The sequence below is a fragment of the Aotus nancymaae genome, unplaced genomic scaffold (genome assembly GCF_030222135.1).
Source record: "Aotus nancymaae isolate 86718 unplaced genomic scaffold, 86718_ANA_hifiasm-v0.15.2.pri h1tg000064l_1, whole genome shotgun sequence".
NCBI classification, from domain to species: Eukaryota; Metazoa; Chordata; class Mammalia; order Primates; family Aotidae; genus Aotus; species Aotus nancymaae.
Genome location: NW_026988479.1, coordinates 25980823 through 25998723, shown reverse-complemented (window position 1 = coordinate 25998723; position 17901 = coordinate 25980823). Strand labels below are relative to the sequence as shown.

The window sequence follows — 17901 nt, the reverse complement described above, 5'->3', positions numbered from 1 at the left end:
CCAAGGAGGGGCATCTTGTTCCTTATTCCAGGGGACCACAGAGGGCAGAGCAAGGGCCATCGGAAACAGAACTGGGAGCAGCTTAACTATAGCTAGTGCTGGCTACCCCAGGAATTGTTTTGGAGAGGAAGTTGGTGAGATCTGGATTGCTAAAGATGGCCAGCTGGAGTCCCTGGGCTCCTCAGAGGAGTGGGTAAGCACAGGATGGAATGTCCTCTGCGCTTCCTTCCATCCTGAGATTCTAAACCCTGTTGACTGCAGGTGATGAGGGGCAGACTGCCACCTGGTTGCATTTAAAGCTAGAGACATATAAAGGCAGTAGCTAGGAACTTGGGGCATGTTCTGGAGATCTGGAAAGCAGGTCTGGTTTCCTACCTCTGAGCCTTAGCCTGCTGCCTCTCCAGGCAGTGCAGAGCAGTGGAAAGGGCACCAGTACTGGAATATGACAGATTGAGGCTGGGTTGTTTATTTTACCACTAACCAGCTGTGTGTTCTCAGGCAAGTGACAGCTTCTCTGAGTCTACTTCCTCATCCATTTAGCCGAGTCAATTGGTTTCCTTGCTGGAAAGCATGGATGATAATTTCCATTTCTGTGTGGTGAGAAGAAAATGAGGTCATGTGTGTTGTGATGCAGCCCAGCACCTGGCATAGGGCAGCACCTAATGAACTGTCACCCTCTCTCCGGCTTTAGTTAGGTGCTCTGGAGTTCTCTTTTGCAGTGTGAATTCTGGCTTTAGGTGTTCAGTGGATGTGTGTAGCCTGGGTCTCGGAGACTGAGTGGAGACAGTGGGGCTTCCTTTGTGCGTGACTCAGGGAGGGGAGGACAAAGGACATGGGAAGATGTGCGCCATTTGAGGAACCCAGATCAGGCTCGACTGGAGCCTGGTATAAATTAGGCAGGAGGGACCTGGAAGTGGGCTGCGGACGTCAGCTGAGGGTCTCTGATGGCTCTCAGGGAGGGGACAGCACCCATGCAAGCTCTTATGGGAGGACTGATGGGTTAGAGAAGTCCACCTGGGCCTTAGAAGGGATTGGAGCTGGGGATTGGAGCCGGGGATTGGAGCCTTCTTAAGCTTAGAAGATTAAAAAAGTAGTGATAATAGATTTCAGATTCTGAAATGTTAGAACTAGAAGAGGCCTTAAAGATTGTCCAGTGCAACCCCCCATGTTACATTATTACTGTTGTTGCAGCTCCCTCTCTTTAAGTAACTGAGGCCTAGTGAGGGTTAAGATGTTTGCTCTAGTGTACCTCGACTAGCTCCCACAGTTCCGGAGCCCCAGCTGTTTATATGAGACTCCATGCCTGCAGCCTCATTATTGCTCAGCTGATTGCAAAGACGGATGAATTAAGTCTGAGCTCCTTATTGGTAAGGATGCCAGGTAGGGTCCTTGAATACACGTTATCTCAAGTAGGTGCTGTGCCCCCACTGATGTATGAACCTGACAGCCCTCAAGAACTCAGCCTGGTCCTTTTCTCTTTTAAATTAAATACCTTATTTTTTAAAGAGCAGTTTTAGGTTCACAGCAAGATTGAGAAGAAGGTACAGAGATTTTCCGACTCGCCACCCCCAACGGGCATAGCTTCCCGCATTATCCACATCCTCCACCAGAGTGGTAGATTTGTTACAGTTGTTGAATCTGCATTGACACCACTGTCACCCAGAGTCCATGGTGTACATCAGGGTTCTCTCTTGGTGGTGTATGTTCTATGGATTTAGACAAATGTGGAATGACCACCATTACAATATTGAAAAGAGTGGTTTCACTGCCTGAAAAATCCAGCCTAGATGGACCTGAGGCTTCAGTTTCCCCAGCCTGGAAATGGATGGGGGAGGACTGGAGGTCATCATAACACAAATATGAGGACAATTTTTTGCTTACGTGTGCAATGTGATATCACGGCATCTCACTTCCTCTCATCCTTGGGTGGAATTGCAGGATATTCCCCTTTACAACAGAGGAAATGAGGCTCAGATTCCCAGGCATTGGTGAGTGTGGTATCGTGGTTCAAGGGCTTCTTATAGCTTTATCTTCACTTGCTATGGTGTGCCCAGGCACCCTGCTTAACCACAGTTAAATGGTGATTTGCAGGTCACTAGAAAATAAGTGGAGGCCAGAACCTAGCTTACTGAGCTGACTGAAGAGCCTAAAATACCCTGTTAAAGGAGGGAACATAGGGGTGGGGGCGGGGGTGGGGGGAGGGGAGCCTTGGCCCTTAAATCATCTGGGCACAGTTGTGGGGTTGCCTCAGCCTTTTATTAAGCACCTGATGTGTGCCAAATACTGATCTAGCTACTCTATAGTCTTATTATTTTGGAAATCTTATAAAACAAAGATGTGTTTCTTGTTAAATCAGATAATCAGGAAGTACTGCATAAAGTAGAAAGTGAGAATTCCCTTCCAACTATACACATACTGTTTCATTTAATTTCTTTGATCTTATATCAGGTAGGTTCTATTATTACTCCTGTCTTACAGATGAGGCAACTGAGGCTGAGGAAAGGTGAATGGCTGGTCCAGGGTCTCACAGCCCGCAGGGTGGATGGAGCGGAGGCTAGTGCAGGTGAGGCACCCTCTCAGGCCTCGTGCTTGCAAAGTTGGCCTTGAGCACCTGCCCTGTGTGGACCTTTCTTCCTGCCTCCAGGGCTGCGATGTTTCCAGGGTGCTGGCTCCCTCTCTTTCCTCAACTTGCTGCTAGCTCGTGACACTTGGGTGTCCTCGATCCTGAGGCCAGCTTTAGCCATCACCCAGTTTCTATGTGGCCCATGCTCCTCCCCTTGCATGCAAGGGAATGAGCCCATGGTCCCATACACAGCAGAGTAGACACTAGGACAGGCCTCTCTGACGTTCTGTTCTGTGCCATCTTTCCTGGAGACCCCTTCCCTATACCCCCTCTGCCAGCCCACCTGCCAGTATCCCTGGTAGCCCTCACCTCTGCCGGGGAGGTGGGTGTCGGCCTCCATGACCTTCCACCTCCCCGTACCAGAGATTTGCTTACACTTTTCCCACTGGGCCAGGGAGGGTATCGTCTGCTCCAGGGTCACAGAGGTAGCTTGCCCCAGGATGCAGCCAGTGACCAGAGGCATTAATTTGGGCTGATTAAGTCCCCAAGCTGGACTTCAGTTTCCTTATCCATCAGGCAGGTACCACCAGCCCTGCCTTCTTCCCAGGGCTGTTGTGATAATCAGATGAAAAAACAGTGCTTGGGACACCTGAAGCAATTTGCAAATGTTAGTGGCTATGCAAGTGAATATCATTTTGGGGGGTCTAGGACCACCCCCCTACCCAGCCACCAAAACATGGCTAATGGTGTTCATGGCTAATGGCAAGATAATCTGACAGACCAAAGCATTTCAGTGCAAAAGCTGGAATGTAAATTTAATTCTGAATGTAGTCTTTATCACCCCTCTTCTTCTGGAGTGAGGCTGAGATTTGGGCCCTGGGGACTACTGCCCCCCTGCCACCACCAGTGCTTGCCTGCCAGTGGGTGGCTCCTTCGGTTTCAGCAGCATCACTTCCATCTTCACGCTCTGTTGTCGCTCCCTGACCTGCTGTCTGTCTGTGCCTTTCTGCCCCCAACTGGGCCTTTCTGGTTCCCCCGGGCAGGCTGTGGAGGCCCCTGGCTGAGATCTCGTTTTGGAAGAAAGTCTGCACTGGCTACTCTTTTACCCCCAGCTGTTTCTGGTTTTGGCAGCGGGGCCTGGAGACCCACTGCTGGTGGATCACCTGCTGAATTGTAGTTTCGGGAACCAGGCCAGGTGGATACGGAACTCTGCGAGAAGATGTGGAAGGGAAATGGAGGATGGACTGTGGGCAGCCTGGAGGGAGAGCAGAGATCTTCTGGTCCCAGCTCTGTCCTGACTCCTTTGTGATCTTGGCCTTCCCTGCTCAGGGCCCTGACTTGCTGCACTGCCTGTGCCGTGAGTGAGGATCGGATGAGCTCATGGCCAGGGACTCCTGGGCTCTGAACTCTAGATACTGCCACGTAGAGGGGAGTGGTCAGTACTCCCTTTTCCCCTTTCCATACACACTTGTGGTTTGTGGACAGCAGATGGGAGTACATGCCATCGTCATGTTCTAATGCAGCCCCTCATCCACTGAGTGTTTCTGGGCACATCACTCTCTCCTACCTGATAATGCAGGATTCACCTCATTGCCCTTGGAGATTCCCCTCCAGCTTTGTCATCCTGAGAATGAGTCCTCTCTTAAGGAGACGTTATAAAAACCTCACTGATCAGAAGAAGAGTTCCCGTCAGCCCAGTGGTCTTCCAGAGACTGCCGCTGGCCATCTGGGCATGAGGTCAGCGGGACCTGGAAATTCCCTGTTTCCCTCTTTGTCTTTCTTTCCTCCAGAAGTCCAGGCCCTCTGTGGGTGGCTCCTCTGATATCCAGAGAGGGTTTTCCCACAATAGGATATTTCTCCTGCGTTTCCTCTGCCCACTGCCTTTCTTTCTCCCCAGGCTCTGCCCCCGAAGCTAAAGTAGGGGAGCGTAGCTCTGTCTGCCTGCTTTTTGCTTCCCATGAACCCTTTTCCCTGTTGACTCCCTTGCCCCAAGAGAAACTGAGTGTTGTGTGTTTTGGAGGACGTGAGGTGGGTTTCAGTTCCCACATCCTGCATCCTGCTTTGTCCCTTGGCTTTACATCTGGGCCTCTCTGAGGGAGCGTGGCTGGCCCAGCCCCGATTCTAGAAGTATATGGGTGTCTAAGTGCATCTGTTGAGGGGGTCAGGGTTAGGCTCTCTGGGATGTCAGACATGGCCTTGCGGGAGGCAGGATCAGGGTCAAGGGCTCCTTGGGTCCCTTCAGTCCGACTTCTCTGAATTTGAGGTTTGCCGAGGCTCTACTCTGGGCCACTCTGAAGATACCCTGGCACACAGGATGGACTCGTTTCCTGTCCTCATGCAGCCATTAATCAACAGGGCAAGGCAGACATTGAGTAAAAAATTGCCCATGCCTTCGTGTGGTGTTGGCTATGAGTGCCACTTAGGGCATGTGCGTAGTGGTGGAGAGGAACCAGGACACTGCTGCCCGTGTCATGCAAGGTGGCTCCTGGTCCCTTCTAGCCCTCTCTTTCACTGTTTGTGAACTCTAAGCAACTCTCAAGGAAGGCTCACCCTCCTGTGCTGCCAACAGGAATACCAAGATGCACAAAGTACGCTCCTGCCTCAGGAAGTTTTCAGCCAGATGGGCAATGCCCACACCAGTCAGACACATGCCATGCCAGGTGGCAAGGCTCTTGAGGGCAGAGGCGAGCAGAGGGGATGGACCCCCCACGTCTGCCAACATTTTTGAGTACTATGTGCCAGTCACAGTGCTAAGTGCTGCCCCCACACTGTCTCTTAGTTTAATGGAAACATCTGCACTTTGTGCTTCGCAGTAGAACATTGACCTTTCAGGATAAAAACAAGTCGCCCCTAAGCCGGGTGATGGCTTGTGATGGGTGTGTGGGTAGCTGTCCTTTGCCTGTCGGGCTCAGCAGGGCGTGGGTGCCTCCCACATGGTGTGTTCATCTTGTGTTTGTCAGCCTTTGGGGGAGGGGGTCCTGCTCATCAGAACTTTGTTTTACTTTCTGGCCCATCCCATCCTATGGACCCTCTTGGAAAGGTCCTTATTGGTTCTTATGCTGCAGGGCAGGGGAAACTGCCCAGAGGTGACCTGATAGCGTGGTGCTGCCCTGCAAACAGACTTGAACTCCCTGTCTGCCCCTCTGGCTCTGTGTCCTGGCTGTGTGAGTACGGTGGGGGTTAGAGTTGCAGCAGGCAAAGCTGACTTTGCATCTTGGCTCTCATTACTGGCCAGGTCATCATGGCTGAGTTACTTAACCTCCCTGAGCCTCAGTTTCTCCCTTATAAAATGCAGCTGAGATTAGTATGCATGTTAGAGTTACTGTGCAGCTCCACCAGGATTGTCTATCTGAAGCGTTTAATGCAGTGTCTGGCAAGGAGTTGATTCAAGGATGGTGGTGTTGCTGCTAATCCTTCCTCACTGTCATCTTTCATTGAGCACGGTGTGGATTTGGAAGGGTCTTTGAGGATTCCTGATGAAACAGTTTTTGTCTTAGGGGTGGTGACCTTGGGAGCCAGCCCCCAAGCCCTTCTGAGGTCCCCAGTGGAGGCCGCGGGGAGAGTTGTTTGGAGGGCTGGAGGCTGGCTCCGTGTTTCAGCCTTAGGACCTCTGCCCTTACTGTTCTTTCTGCCAAGAATGTTCTTCCTTCTGATGTCCTCATGGCTGGTTCCCTCACTTCCTTCGGGTCTTTGCTAAAATAGCCCCTTCTCCATGGGGCCTTTTGTGCCAGCTCCATTTAAAATGAAATTCCCTGCCTCACCCTTCCCTGCTAAATTTTTGTCCATAGACTTTTTGATCACCTGAAATACTGTGTTCCCCACCACTCTCCTCTGCTTTCACCACTAGACTGTAAGCTCTATGAAGGACTTTTGTCTGTTTTATTTGCTGTAATTCCTCAGCATCCAGACTGGTGCCTGGCACAGAGTAGATGCTCAATAAGTAATTGTTGAATGGATGAGTGAATGGACAGAGAACTCTGCTAAGTCACAGAGCTAGGATTCTAAAATCACTTTTCCAAGTGGTTTCAAATGAAATAAAGCAGATGAAATTGAACAGATTAATTGCAAAAAAACCTTGCCGCTCAAATAGACAGTGGTTTGATGAAAAATTTGCCTGTTCCTTAGAACTGCAAGGGACAGACCATGCATGATGTGAGACTCACAGAGGAAGGTGACAGTGCATTAAATATTAGTCAGGGTGTTTTTTCTTTTCTTTTTTTTTTTTAAAGAAGATGACATACATATAAATGGGACTTGGGACTGGGTTGACTTGCTTATCCCTTAGGGTACAAGCATTACACTTTAAAGATTACTGAATTAACTTAAGACTTTCATTTCCCTTCCTCAGAGAGGGGAAGGGACTGCCCACAATCCCACAGTAAATTATTGGCCAGGCCATTAATTGGGCAAGCCGTTATTGGGCAAAATTCATAGCTAATACTGTGCTAGGCTCTGAGGATGCAATGATGGGCAAAACAGATGACATTTGTGTTCTTCTGGACCTCACAGACAGGACATGAACTCAGATTTTTTTATTCCATGTCCAGGTTCTTTCTTGTATCCCACATTGCACCCTACTGTTTGTTTGGACTCCCATTCCAGACAAGCCAGCAGTGCACTGAGGCTGCTAAAAGAAACTAATCACATTCTAAGATTGTATTAATAGAGGCAAAGTGTCCAAATCAAACGAGGTGACTGTCCTGCTTTGCTATAGTATGGTCAGACCAGCCTAAAGTGGGGAACTGCCTTCTGGGGCATTGACAGACTAGAGCTTTCCCACAAAGGATGCCCCCATGGCCTGGCCAGCCTGCTGATATGCTGCTGTTGTCCTTACAGCCAGGCGGGCACCACGGCAGGGCCTGAGCTACCCTCATGGAAGGGAGAGGACCGTACCGGATCTACGACCCTGGGGGCAGCGTGCCCTCAGGAGAGGCATCCGCAGCTTTTGAGCGCCTAGTGAAGGAGAATTCCCGGCTGAAGGAAAAAATGCAAGGGATAAAGATGTTAGGTAAAGCAGACCCCGTCCCCTCCCTGCGAGCCCCCCTCTCTACAGCCTGTGATGCCAGCCCCTCCACGAGCAGCAGAGAATGCAGCTGGCATATGCCTCTGCCCCAATCATCCCCTGTCCCTCCTGGCCCAGAGCTGGTGGCTCCTGCCTCACAGATGTGTCTCTGTGTACCATGTAGCATGGTGACAGTATTCCAGCCCTGATTCCCCAGCACCCCGAAACGAGGATGACAGGACCCAGGTACCTTGAGGGTCCAAGAGGGAGGTGTGGGCTGACAGAGAGAGGGCTGGAAGGCCCAGTTGGTGGACATGGAATTAGAATGGGCTCCTCTTCCTGGGGCATGAGAGATGAGGAGAGCCAGCATCACCAGGGCAACTGGGGCACGCATCCCCAGTGTTGGAACAGGGAGCAGAGCTTGGCTTGAAGCAAGGAGGCGGTTTTGCCCAGTTTTCTTCTCCTGGCTCTTGCTCAAGCCGTCCCCACTTTAGGACACCCCCACCTCCCTCCACATGACCGACTGTCCCTGTACATCAGCACCCAGTTGCTGTGCCCCCTCCTCCTCCAGCAAGGCTTTCACTGATTTCCCCATCCAGAGGGGCTCTCTTTCTTCCAAACTCCTGAAACTCTTCTTTTGCCTTGCTGCTCCCTTCTCTAGTCTCAGGTTTTAGAGGGCATCATAGCTCTCTGATTTTTAAAATGCTTTCTCCTTGCTTGGCAGACCCTTGCTTGGGATGGTAGACTGGGGAGGGAAGAGTGAAGTTTCTCCATTTCTGCTTGTGGGAGAAGGAAAATGGAGGCCTGGAGGGCTGGTTGGAATTATCCAGGGTCTCCACCCTGCAGGCAGCCCTTTGCCCAGGTCAGGCTGTGGGTAGCCTGGGGTGCTATGGTAGTAGGGTGGAGAGCCCCTCGCTTTCTGTGGAGTCCCCTGGCTGGGTGTGAAGGGAGTGGGGCAGAAAGAGAATGCAGGGGGCTAGGAGTTTCTCATAGATTCCTTCTGCTCCTATGTCCCCCGATTGCTGGGCCCTCTTCCTTACTGTAGCCTGTTTCTTGTGGCGGGCCAGCATGGAGTTTGTCCCCCTAGGCCCACAAAGCAATGGTGGAAGTGAAGTCGAGGGCCTGGATCCTCGGAAGCCAGGCAGCAGTGGGTTTAGGGGCCTGGGGCGGGGAGAAGCAGCGCTTGGAGCTGAGTAAATGCTTTTGCTCCTTCTTCCCCAATACCTTTAGGGGAGCTTTTGGAAGAGTCCCAGATGGAAGCGGCCAGGCTTCGGCAGAAGGCAGAGGAGCTAGTGAAGGACAACGAGCTGCTCCCACCACCTTCTCCCTCCTTGGGCTCTTTCGACCCCCTGGCTGAGCTCACAGGTATAAGAGGAGTCTGGGTACCTCTGACTCTCCCTGTACCCTAAACTGCCCAGATCCTTCACGGTGAACTCCCTTCTTATGCCAAAACCCATGTCCCCTGGTTTATCTTTAGGCCACAGGCTACCTTTCCATTCGTGTTTTGGCTGCAGCATCCCCCAGAAGGTCAGATTTGAAAGGGACTTCAAAACAATCTTGTTAAAAATAGCCAATGACTCAGCACTCCTGAGGCCCCGGCAGACATGAGTAATAGATCACAACAGTTGACTGCATTGCAGCTCTGTGGCCTTGGGGTCTTTATCAACATGTTTAGTGAACAAATATTTAACAAGCAGCTACTGTGTGCCAGGCATAGCACTCCAAGCCGCTACTCCCTGTCACTTGGAGCTGGCATCTGAGTTGAAAGCTCCCTGGTCGTGCCCTGTGCTTCCATTTTCCAATTAGTAAAGCCGAGGCCCAGGGAAGAAGCTGGGCTTGCCTGTTAGTCTGCTGCAGCGTATTTCAGGTGTAAGGTTACGTGTGCTGCCCGTTAAAGGAAAGGGTGACTGTGACCCGGGGTTGAAGTCCCATGAGGCATTACCAATGCATGCAGAGTGTGTGCATTACTCTGGCATGTCTCCAAGTCCAGGGCAAAGTCTGGGACCGGGATGGAAATGATCCCCACCCCAACTGGACTCAGATGCCTCCTGCTGCAGCTCTGCTGTATGGTATCTGGCCCAGGCCAATATGACAGCCTTCTGTTGGGCGGGTGGTTGCATTTGCTGAATGGACAATTGGAGGAAAGCGATGGTCTCAAGAGTCCACTGTGCTGCAGTCAGTGGGTGTTTCCAGCCTCTGCTTGCCCATTCAGCAGTGTTCCTGAGTTCCTGATTGGTGTCAAGTTCCACTCTCCAAAGTGAGAAATGAAGCTACCTTCAAGGAGCTCCCTGCAGCAAGAACCATAGGAAGTCAGGGAGGGAGAGCCAGGTCTCAGTCCTGAGTTTGCCATTGCTGGCTCTGTGACTGTGGGCAAGTTGATGACCTTCCCAGGCCCTAGTTTCCTTACCTTTAAAATGAGGATATAGGGCTTTTATGAGAATGGCTGGGATAATAGATATATAAAGACTTTGTTAATTATAGATAATTGTCCCTATCATTGAAGCATGTCCAGGGCAGCAAGGAACAGCAGCCAACTTGGGATTTTCCCAGTAAGCCTAGGGAGCATGGTCTCTCTGCTCAGGCTCTGCCCCATCACTCCAGGGCACGCCATTTTCTCAGACTACCTGGCCCTGATGAGACCACCTCCCATTTTCCCAGACTCAAGTGGGGAACCCTGTCTGAGAACTCCTTTGGCAATGACTGTTTTTGAGAGGGTGGTACCTGGGCTTCTCCCCTTCCCAGTCAGTTAATCTGTGCTCTCTTGATTCCCTAGGAAAGGACTCAAATGTCACAGCACCTCCCACTGCCCCTGCATGCCCCAGTGACAAGCCATCGCCAGTCCAGAAGCCTCCATCCAGTGTAAGTTTTATTTGGAGTCGTGGGTAGAGGTTGCCTGGACCTCAAGGTACTGCTGACAGATACAAGAACATGAAGATAGACGGTTGAGGTCAAGAAACTGTGTTCTGACTTGCTGGGTGATACTGGGCAAGTCCATCTCAAGCTCTCTGGGGCCTCAGCCTCCCCATTTTGAAATGAAGGTCATAGTTAAAACTTACCAGGAAGACCCTGTTATGTACAAGGAATTCTTCTCACTAAGTTGCATGCTGTTAAGTATCACTGACTGTGCACAGTGCTAGGAAAACAGACAGATGTGACATGGAGCTCACTTTCTTAAAGAGGGCTCCAAAACCATCTTCTACAGGCTGGGCATAGTGGCTCATGCCTATAATCCCAGCACTTTGGGAGGCCGAGGCAGGAGGATTGCTTGAACCCAGGAGTTTGAGACCAGCCTGGGCAGGATAGTGAGATTCTACCTCTCTTAAAAAAAAAAAAAAAGTAGTTGGTTATGGTGGTGTGTGCCTGTGATCCCAGCTACTTGAGAGGCTGACTGAGGCAGAAGGATCGCTTGAGCCGAGGAGGTCAAGGCTGCAGTGAGCCATCTTTATGCCACCACACTCCAGCCTGGGTGGCAGAGTGAGACCCTCTCATTAAAAACAAAAAAGAAGAAGGAAAAAAACCATCTACAGATTTGGCTGGAAAAGTTTTACTTGGTTTCCTACAAGGGATTGTATAGTTCAGCATCTTTATCCTACAGATCAGGTGAAGATAAAGAAGGACCTGTTTTGAGGTTACATGGGTAACGGGGAAAATGTAGATAAGGAGGTGGTGGAATTTCTAGGGCAGGGACAAGAGCCAGAGGTGAGTTCTTGATGGCCATGAGGCTTAGCTGGAAGCTGAGCACAGACTCCTCTCATCTGTCCTGCCCCTTTCTGGGATGTGCAGAGGCTGAAGTTGTCTTTGCAGACCACGTTTAACAGGACATGGAAATCCCAGATCCCAGAGCTAATGGCTGGTTCGGTTGGACCATTGACCTCTCGGCTGGTTGAGTGACCAGTAATTCTACTTGGAATGATGGAAAGATGTGAAAAAATTTGGGATTCCTTGGTCCCTCTGGATTTGGTTGAATCCTGAAAATGTCTCCAAATTTGTTGAACCATCTCTGGGACTTTTTTCAGATCAGTTCACTCCTCTGGGATCTCCAGGACTGGCTTGGGAAGGCAAGCACAGGACTGTGCTTGGTGGTGGCTGTAACACCTGCCATCTGAGATATCTGGGCCTAAGAGACAGCTCTGGGGCCATAGCAGGAATGTTGGATCTGCAATCTTGGGCTCAGTCCCTGCTTTTGCATTAACCAAATACGTACTATAGTTTCCTCATCTTTCCAAAGAGGATATAACCTTCTGACCCACTCCATGGGTCACTTTGAGAAATAATGGAGCTCATGAAAGCATTTAAAAAGTGCAAGACCTTAAAAAAATGCAGGCCTAAAGTGCTGCTGGTTCAAGGTCAACTAGTCCCACTTCTCTTCTACAGAAGAGGATTGGCCATTGAGGGGATATGACCTCATATTACACAGAGGGTTATGACGGGCTTGTCGGGAACCCTGCTTTATGATCTCATGTGAGATGATATGTAACATCCCCTGTGAACTCAAGGTGGGAAGAGATTATGTCCCAGTTGCTGCTCACAGCCACAGAGAGGAGGGCCAAGCTGTTTTTCTCTCTGGCAGCATCTGACTCCCTTTCTGCACAGGGCACCTCCTCTGAATTTGAAGTGGTCTCTGCTGAGGAGCAGAATTCTCCGCCAGAGAGCAGCAGCCATGCCAATGTAATGGTGAGTGGATGGGCAGGTCCCCAGGCTTGACCTACTAGCCCCCTTTCTGTCTTTTCGCTTGCCACCATGTGAAAGGCACAGGACCTGTTCAGATCCCTTGGGTACCCTGGAGTCACTTGGGGACACACAAGGGGCAGGAACAGGGGATACTTCTCGCTCACATATGCAAATTCCTGGGCTAGTGACTTTACCGACTTGGGGTGAAAGCCTGGGCACTTCGTCAGCCCTGTTGCCCTCTGCCAGGCACCAGGCACTTCTGCACACTATGACTCAGCGCTTTGGGTCTGTGGGCTCCCAACCCCAGGGAGAAAGAAGGGTCAGGAAGGCCCAGGGCCTTGGAAGACAGGTTATTTATTCTTTGTGCAAGCTCTTGTCCCTCCTTGGCTCCCTCTAGGGAGCACATAGGTAGGAGGTTAAACTTTCTGCTTATACGCATGCATGCGCGTGCGCGCAAACACACACACACACACACACACACACACACACACACACACACACACACACACACACACACACACACACACACACACACACACACACTCTCATACAGCTCTGAGGCGCCTGCCCAGCATCCTCATTCCACACCTTATAACACTGGCTACCTTTACCCTAACTATATCTCCTTCTGTTCTTTCTTAAACTGGCAGACTTATTGGAGAACCATTGTGAAAAGTCTGGAAGATTCTTCAAAGGTCTTAAATTCCTACCTTCTCCCTTCCTTCCCACTTTTAAGTTTTTTTCTTTAATTGTGGTTATGCAAGCAGTAAGTGCTCTCACCTTTCACTGATATGTTGATCCCTGTTGCCTCCTTTCACAAAAGTTTGGCAAAGGTTTCACAAAGGTTTGGCTGACAAACGTGCTTGTGTTCACTGGTTGCCCCGTGTACCTGTCAGTTCCCAGTGCCAGGCCCCCTCAGGTGGCTGTCCAGTTAACTAGCATGCCTTCCGTGTTGAGAGGCTCACCACTGCCTCAGGCAGCTCTGGAAAGGTTCTTTATGCTCTGTCTCCTGGAACCTTCCATTCCTTTGTCCTGTTCTGTCCCGGAGGGCTCTGAGATACTCGCCATGGAGGCAAGATCCCCTCCTCAGAAAGTGTTTTACTCTACAACTTCGGACTGGTAACTTTAGCTCATTTGAGTTCCTCATTAGCCCTACAGGGTGCCTGTCTCTGCTGAGCCGCTGAGCCAAGACAACACAGCCCCCTGTGCTCTGAAGCTTGTAGTCTGGAGAAGTTGCAGGCATGGGAAGCACTGCATGAGCCTTAAATAGAGCAGCATCTGCCACCTCAGCTCCTTTGTGGAAAGAGGCAGTGAGGGAATGGACGCAGAGTTGAAACAGCAGCATTTCCTGTTGTTAGAACATGGCACTAATGGCTGGGCGTGGTGGCACATGCCTGTAATCCCAGCACTTTGGGAGGCTGAGGCGGGTGGATCACCTGGGGTCAGGAGTTTGAGACCAGCCTGACCAACATGGGGAAACCCTGTCTCTACTAAAAATACAAAGTTAGTTAGGTGTGGTGGCGAATGCCTGTAATCCCAGCTACTCAGGAAGCTGAGGCAGGAGAATCACTTGAACCCAGGAGGCGGAGGTTGTAGTGAGCCAAAATCACTGCACTCCATCCTGGGTGACAAAGGAAAGACTCCATCTAAAAATAAATAAATAAATAAATAAATAATAATAATAATATGGCACTAACACCATTACGCAAGTGTTCAGGGTATGCCAAGTTGTGGTTTTAGTCATTGTTATTCCTCCAGAGTTCAGAGAAGTGGGAGGTCAGTGCGGCAGAGCACTGGATGGTGAGTCTGTAAGCCTCAGCTCTCATTACACCTCTGCCACTGACTTACTGGGTGACTTTGGGCAAGTTCCTCTTCCCCATAGCTTTGTTTCCCAGCCTGATCTCTGAGGCTCCATGTAGCTCTGATGTCCTGTGATTCCTGTACTGTTTCTGGGAGGCTGCTGGAGGAGCTGCGGCAAGGGCAGGGTGGGAAGGATAAACAGGACTTGCCGAGGCAGAGAGGACACATGGGGTTGAAGCCTGGAGAGGCACCGGACCTGGTGTGTGTGGGTTCAGGCAGGGTGAAGTGGGGAACCCAACTGGACACTGGTGCAGATGGGACCTGTGGCTGTAGGGCCTTAGATGCCCAGCAGGGGAGCTGAGCCCAGTGGTATCTGCAGTAGGGTAACACTGTAGGTCCTTGGGTGTGGAGTTGGCGTAACAAAGGCAGTCTTTGGTAGGAGTATTTCAGATAGACTAGAGAGAAAGAGTCAACTATCTTGCCCACGATGTGCTTTATCTCTTAGATATTGTACTAGTTGGGATTTTCTGAAATATCTAGAGCTGTGGTTCTTGACCTGTTTTGAGTCTTGGGTCTTCAGAAGCTGATGAATGCTTGGACCATTCCCCAGAAGACACACATGTAGCCTGGGCACAGTGGCTCACGCCTGTAATCTCAGCCCTTTGAGAGGCCGAGGTGGGTGGATCGCCTGAGGTCAGGAGTTTGAGGCCAGCCTGGCCAACATGGTGAAACCCCGTCTCTACTAAAAATACAAAAATTAGCCAGGTGTAGTGGTGCACACCTATAATCCCAGCTACTCAGGACTGAGGCAGGAGAATTGCTTGAACCCAGAGGGGGGCGGAGATTGCAGGACATATATGCAGGTGTCCCTGGGTGTCCATGGGAGAGTGGTTCCAGACCTCCCTGAGGATACCAAAATCCAGGGATGCTCAAGTCCCTTTTGTAAAATGGCATAGTATTTGCCTATAATGTATGTACATCCTCCTGTATACTTTAAATCATCTCTAGGTTACTTACAATACCTAATACAATGTAAATGCTATGTAAATTTTGTTATACTCTATTTAGGGAATAATGACAAGAAAAATGTCTGTACATATTCAGTACAATTTGTCTTTTTAGAATATTTTTGATCTGCAGTTGGTTGAATCCATGGATGTGGAACCCACGGATATGGAGGGCCGACTGTACAGTGATGCCCCTTCTCTGGGCTTGCTGCTCTCAGGGGTCAATTCATCCTCCTAAGAACCCTGTGAGGTTGAAGGGAGGGAAGGGTTGTGCTAACATTTGGTAAATGAGGATGCTGAGACCCAGCAGACAAGTGACTTACTGTCAGGCACTCCGCAAGTCCCAGTGTGTGGGAGGATGGTGGCCGTGCTGCCATGGAGCCACCAGTGGCCTGTGAGTCCTGGGCCCTGCCCTGTGAGTCAGCCCCAGACAGGGAACCTGCATAACTGGAGAATTTCCCTGGGCTGAGCTGGGGTCACTGGGAAACTGAGTCATGAGAAATGAGGAAGCAGAGGGAGAATGGACTGGCAGCGCCTACTCAGGCCTTGGTGAAGAGTGGGCCGGGTGCCCTCTCCCTCTCCAGGCACTGGGCCCCCTGCCCCACGAGGATGGCAACCTGATGCTGCACCTGCAGCGCCTGGAGACCACGCTGAGTGTGTGCGCGGAGGAGCCGGACCACGGCCAGCTCTTCACCCACCTGGGCCGCATGGCCCTGGAGTTCAACCGGCTGGCATCCAAGGTGCACAAGAATGAGCAGCGCACCTCCATCCTGCAGGTGAGGCATGTCAGAGGGGTGGCCAAAGACAGGCGGGTGTGCTTTTCCCCCCGAGCTCTTCCCACCTTTCTGCTCCTGGGAATCCACGGGTACCATGGGGACTTCTGAGGGCTGTGTAGTGTGCAGACTTTGGGCTTTTTGCTCAGGGTGATAAACAGGATAAGGAAGTTGTGGGGCAGGATGAGGAAGAGGAAGGAAATGGGGAAATACAGGATGGGCAATGTGAGTGTCATGGTTGGGGATACTCCTAGCAATCCTGCCTTTATTTCTCATGTGCAGGGGAGGGGGAGGGGAAGGGAGAGAACAAAGGTCAGCTCCTTCTGTTATGCCCCTTTCCCCCTAGGGTAGGCACCCTCATTATTGCCACTTCACAGGTGGGGAGGCCACCCTTTTTTTGCCCAAGGTTACCTAGCTGGTAAACAGTGAAGTTGGGATTGGAACCTCGATCTGTTGTATTACAAGCCCATACTCTTGACCACCATCCCAACCTGCCTCCCCTACCGAATTCCTTTCAAAAGCCTCCTTGTGCTGTGGGGAATGGTTAGATTTCCTTGCTAGGCCAGGCCAGACCTCGGAGTTATATGGTCCTTAGTTCCAATAGTGATTCTTTCTTGCTGTGTGACCTTGGACAAGTCACTTTTATCCTCTGTATTCCGCACTGTTCCTATCAGTAACATGAGCTGGGAGTGCTTCATTGCTGCATTCAATGAGACCTTGTACCTGAAGCACCCAGTGCAGTCCAGAACATAGTCTGTGCTGGAAGAGAGGTCCCCATTAGGAGTTCATGACGGGCATCCACGCTGGGCAGGGTATCTTAGCCTTGCGGGCTTTGGAAGCAGGGAAGGATTCAGTTATAATTGGTGACCATTCTAAAGATGGCAAAATGGAGGCTTCTGAGGGACTGCTCGTGATCTGAGCACCTGACACCTTAGTGACAGAGCCATGATGAAGTCTCCTTACTCCCTGCAGACCCTCCTCCTGGGCCAGTCTCTGGTCCAGTCTCTGGTCCATGGTCTCTTTCCTGTCAGCAGGCACTCATGTGCCCCACTGGTGGCAGAAGGGGGAGTCCCCCTTGCGTGACCTTGGGTTGCCAAGAGCAGGAAGGGCATCCAGGTTGGAGAAGCAGTGTGAGGAGAGGTGTGGGGGCAGAGGAGCAGGCACGTCACCCATCCCACCTGGAGGGGACCGGTGTGTCGGGAGGTGAGGCTGAATGAGAGGCAGAGACCTGGAGGGCCAGGCTGAGAGAGGGGAACCCCTTTAAGATGTCAGTGAGGCTTCAGGGTGTCCAGGCTGAACCGTGGCAAGGTGAGCCTGGCACAGGGCGTGGGCCGTGGGCAGGGTGGGAAGGTGCCTAGGGTGAGAGCACTTTGTGCATCCACTTTTCAGCTTTGCAATGGGGATAGATCCCAGATCCCCTAAAAGGGGTCCTGCCAATCTCTGTTACTTTTTATTTCAGGCCCCTCCCTATTTATTTCCTTCTTAGCTCTTACCATAGTTATTAAACATTTTATTTATTTAATAAAATAAAATTATTCCCTTTTTTTCTTATACTCTCTGCTAGAATGCAAGCTTGAGGGGGGAGGCACCATGTTTGTTGTATTCACTGTTGCGTCCCAGTTCCTGGCACTTCATACACATTTGGTGAATGAATGAATGAACAAAAGAATACATGAACAAATGAACTCATAGGTTAGCTCTTGTAGCGCCTTGGATGGAAGATGATCACCTTTATGACCTCTGATGATTCTATCCATTGGCCAGTTTGCACCCAGGGCATTGGCCCAGAGACTCCAAGGAAACAGCCCTCTAGATTGGAAGGGTAGAATAATAAGTGAGGCCTTGTCCTGGCATTCCCTTAGGGACCAGGGGCAGGCCATTCTGTTCCCTGGAGGCCTCGCCCAGAGATGTGGCATCTTGGGTATTTATACTGCGTGGGTGGAGGTATATTAATCCAGTTCCTCCTCATTCACTTGTTGATTTGTTTTTTAGTTCACTTGAACATGTAGAACAAACATGTTCAAGATCAGGTATAGCATAAGGCTGTCTGCTAGCTATTCAATGGGCTCAACACAATAATTTTCT

General features: G+C 50.7%; 1 protein-coding gene across 11 annotated transcripts in view; it reads left to right on the top strand.

Annotated features, from left to right (window-relative positions):
• Positions 1-17901, top strand: part of TNIP1 (TNFAIP3 interacting protein 1) — a 58523-nt gene that overhangs the window by 15267 nt on the left and 25355 nt on the right. For 4 of the 11 annotated variants that reach the window (XM_012444740.2, XM_012443355.2, XM_012444090.2 and 1 more), the window contains exons 2-6: positions 7400-7571; positions 8796-8930; positions 10339-10424; positions 12159-12239; positions 15628-15819. In XM_012444740.2, the coding sequence (XP_012300163.1) occupies positions 7436-7571; positions 8796-8930; positions 10339-10424; positions 12159-12239; positions 15628-15819 (630 nt within the window). In that variant the 5' untranslated portion in view covers positions 7400-7435. Of the gene's footprint in view, positions 1-2477; positions 2564-7399; positions 7572-8795; positions 8931-10338; positions 10425-12158; positions 12240-12886; positions 12932-15627; positions 15820-17901 lie in introns of those variants that run through there. The other 7 variants (XM_012442063.2, XM_012439184.2, XM_012441332.3 and 4 more) reach the window with 4 other exon arrangements.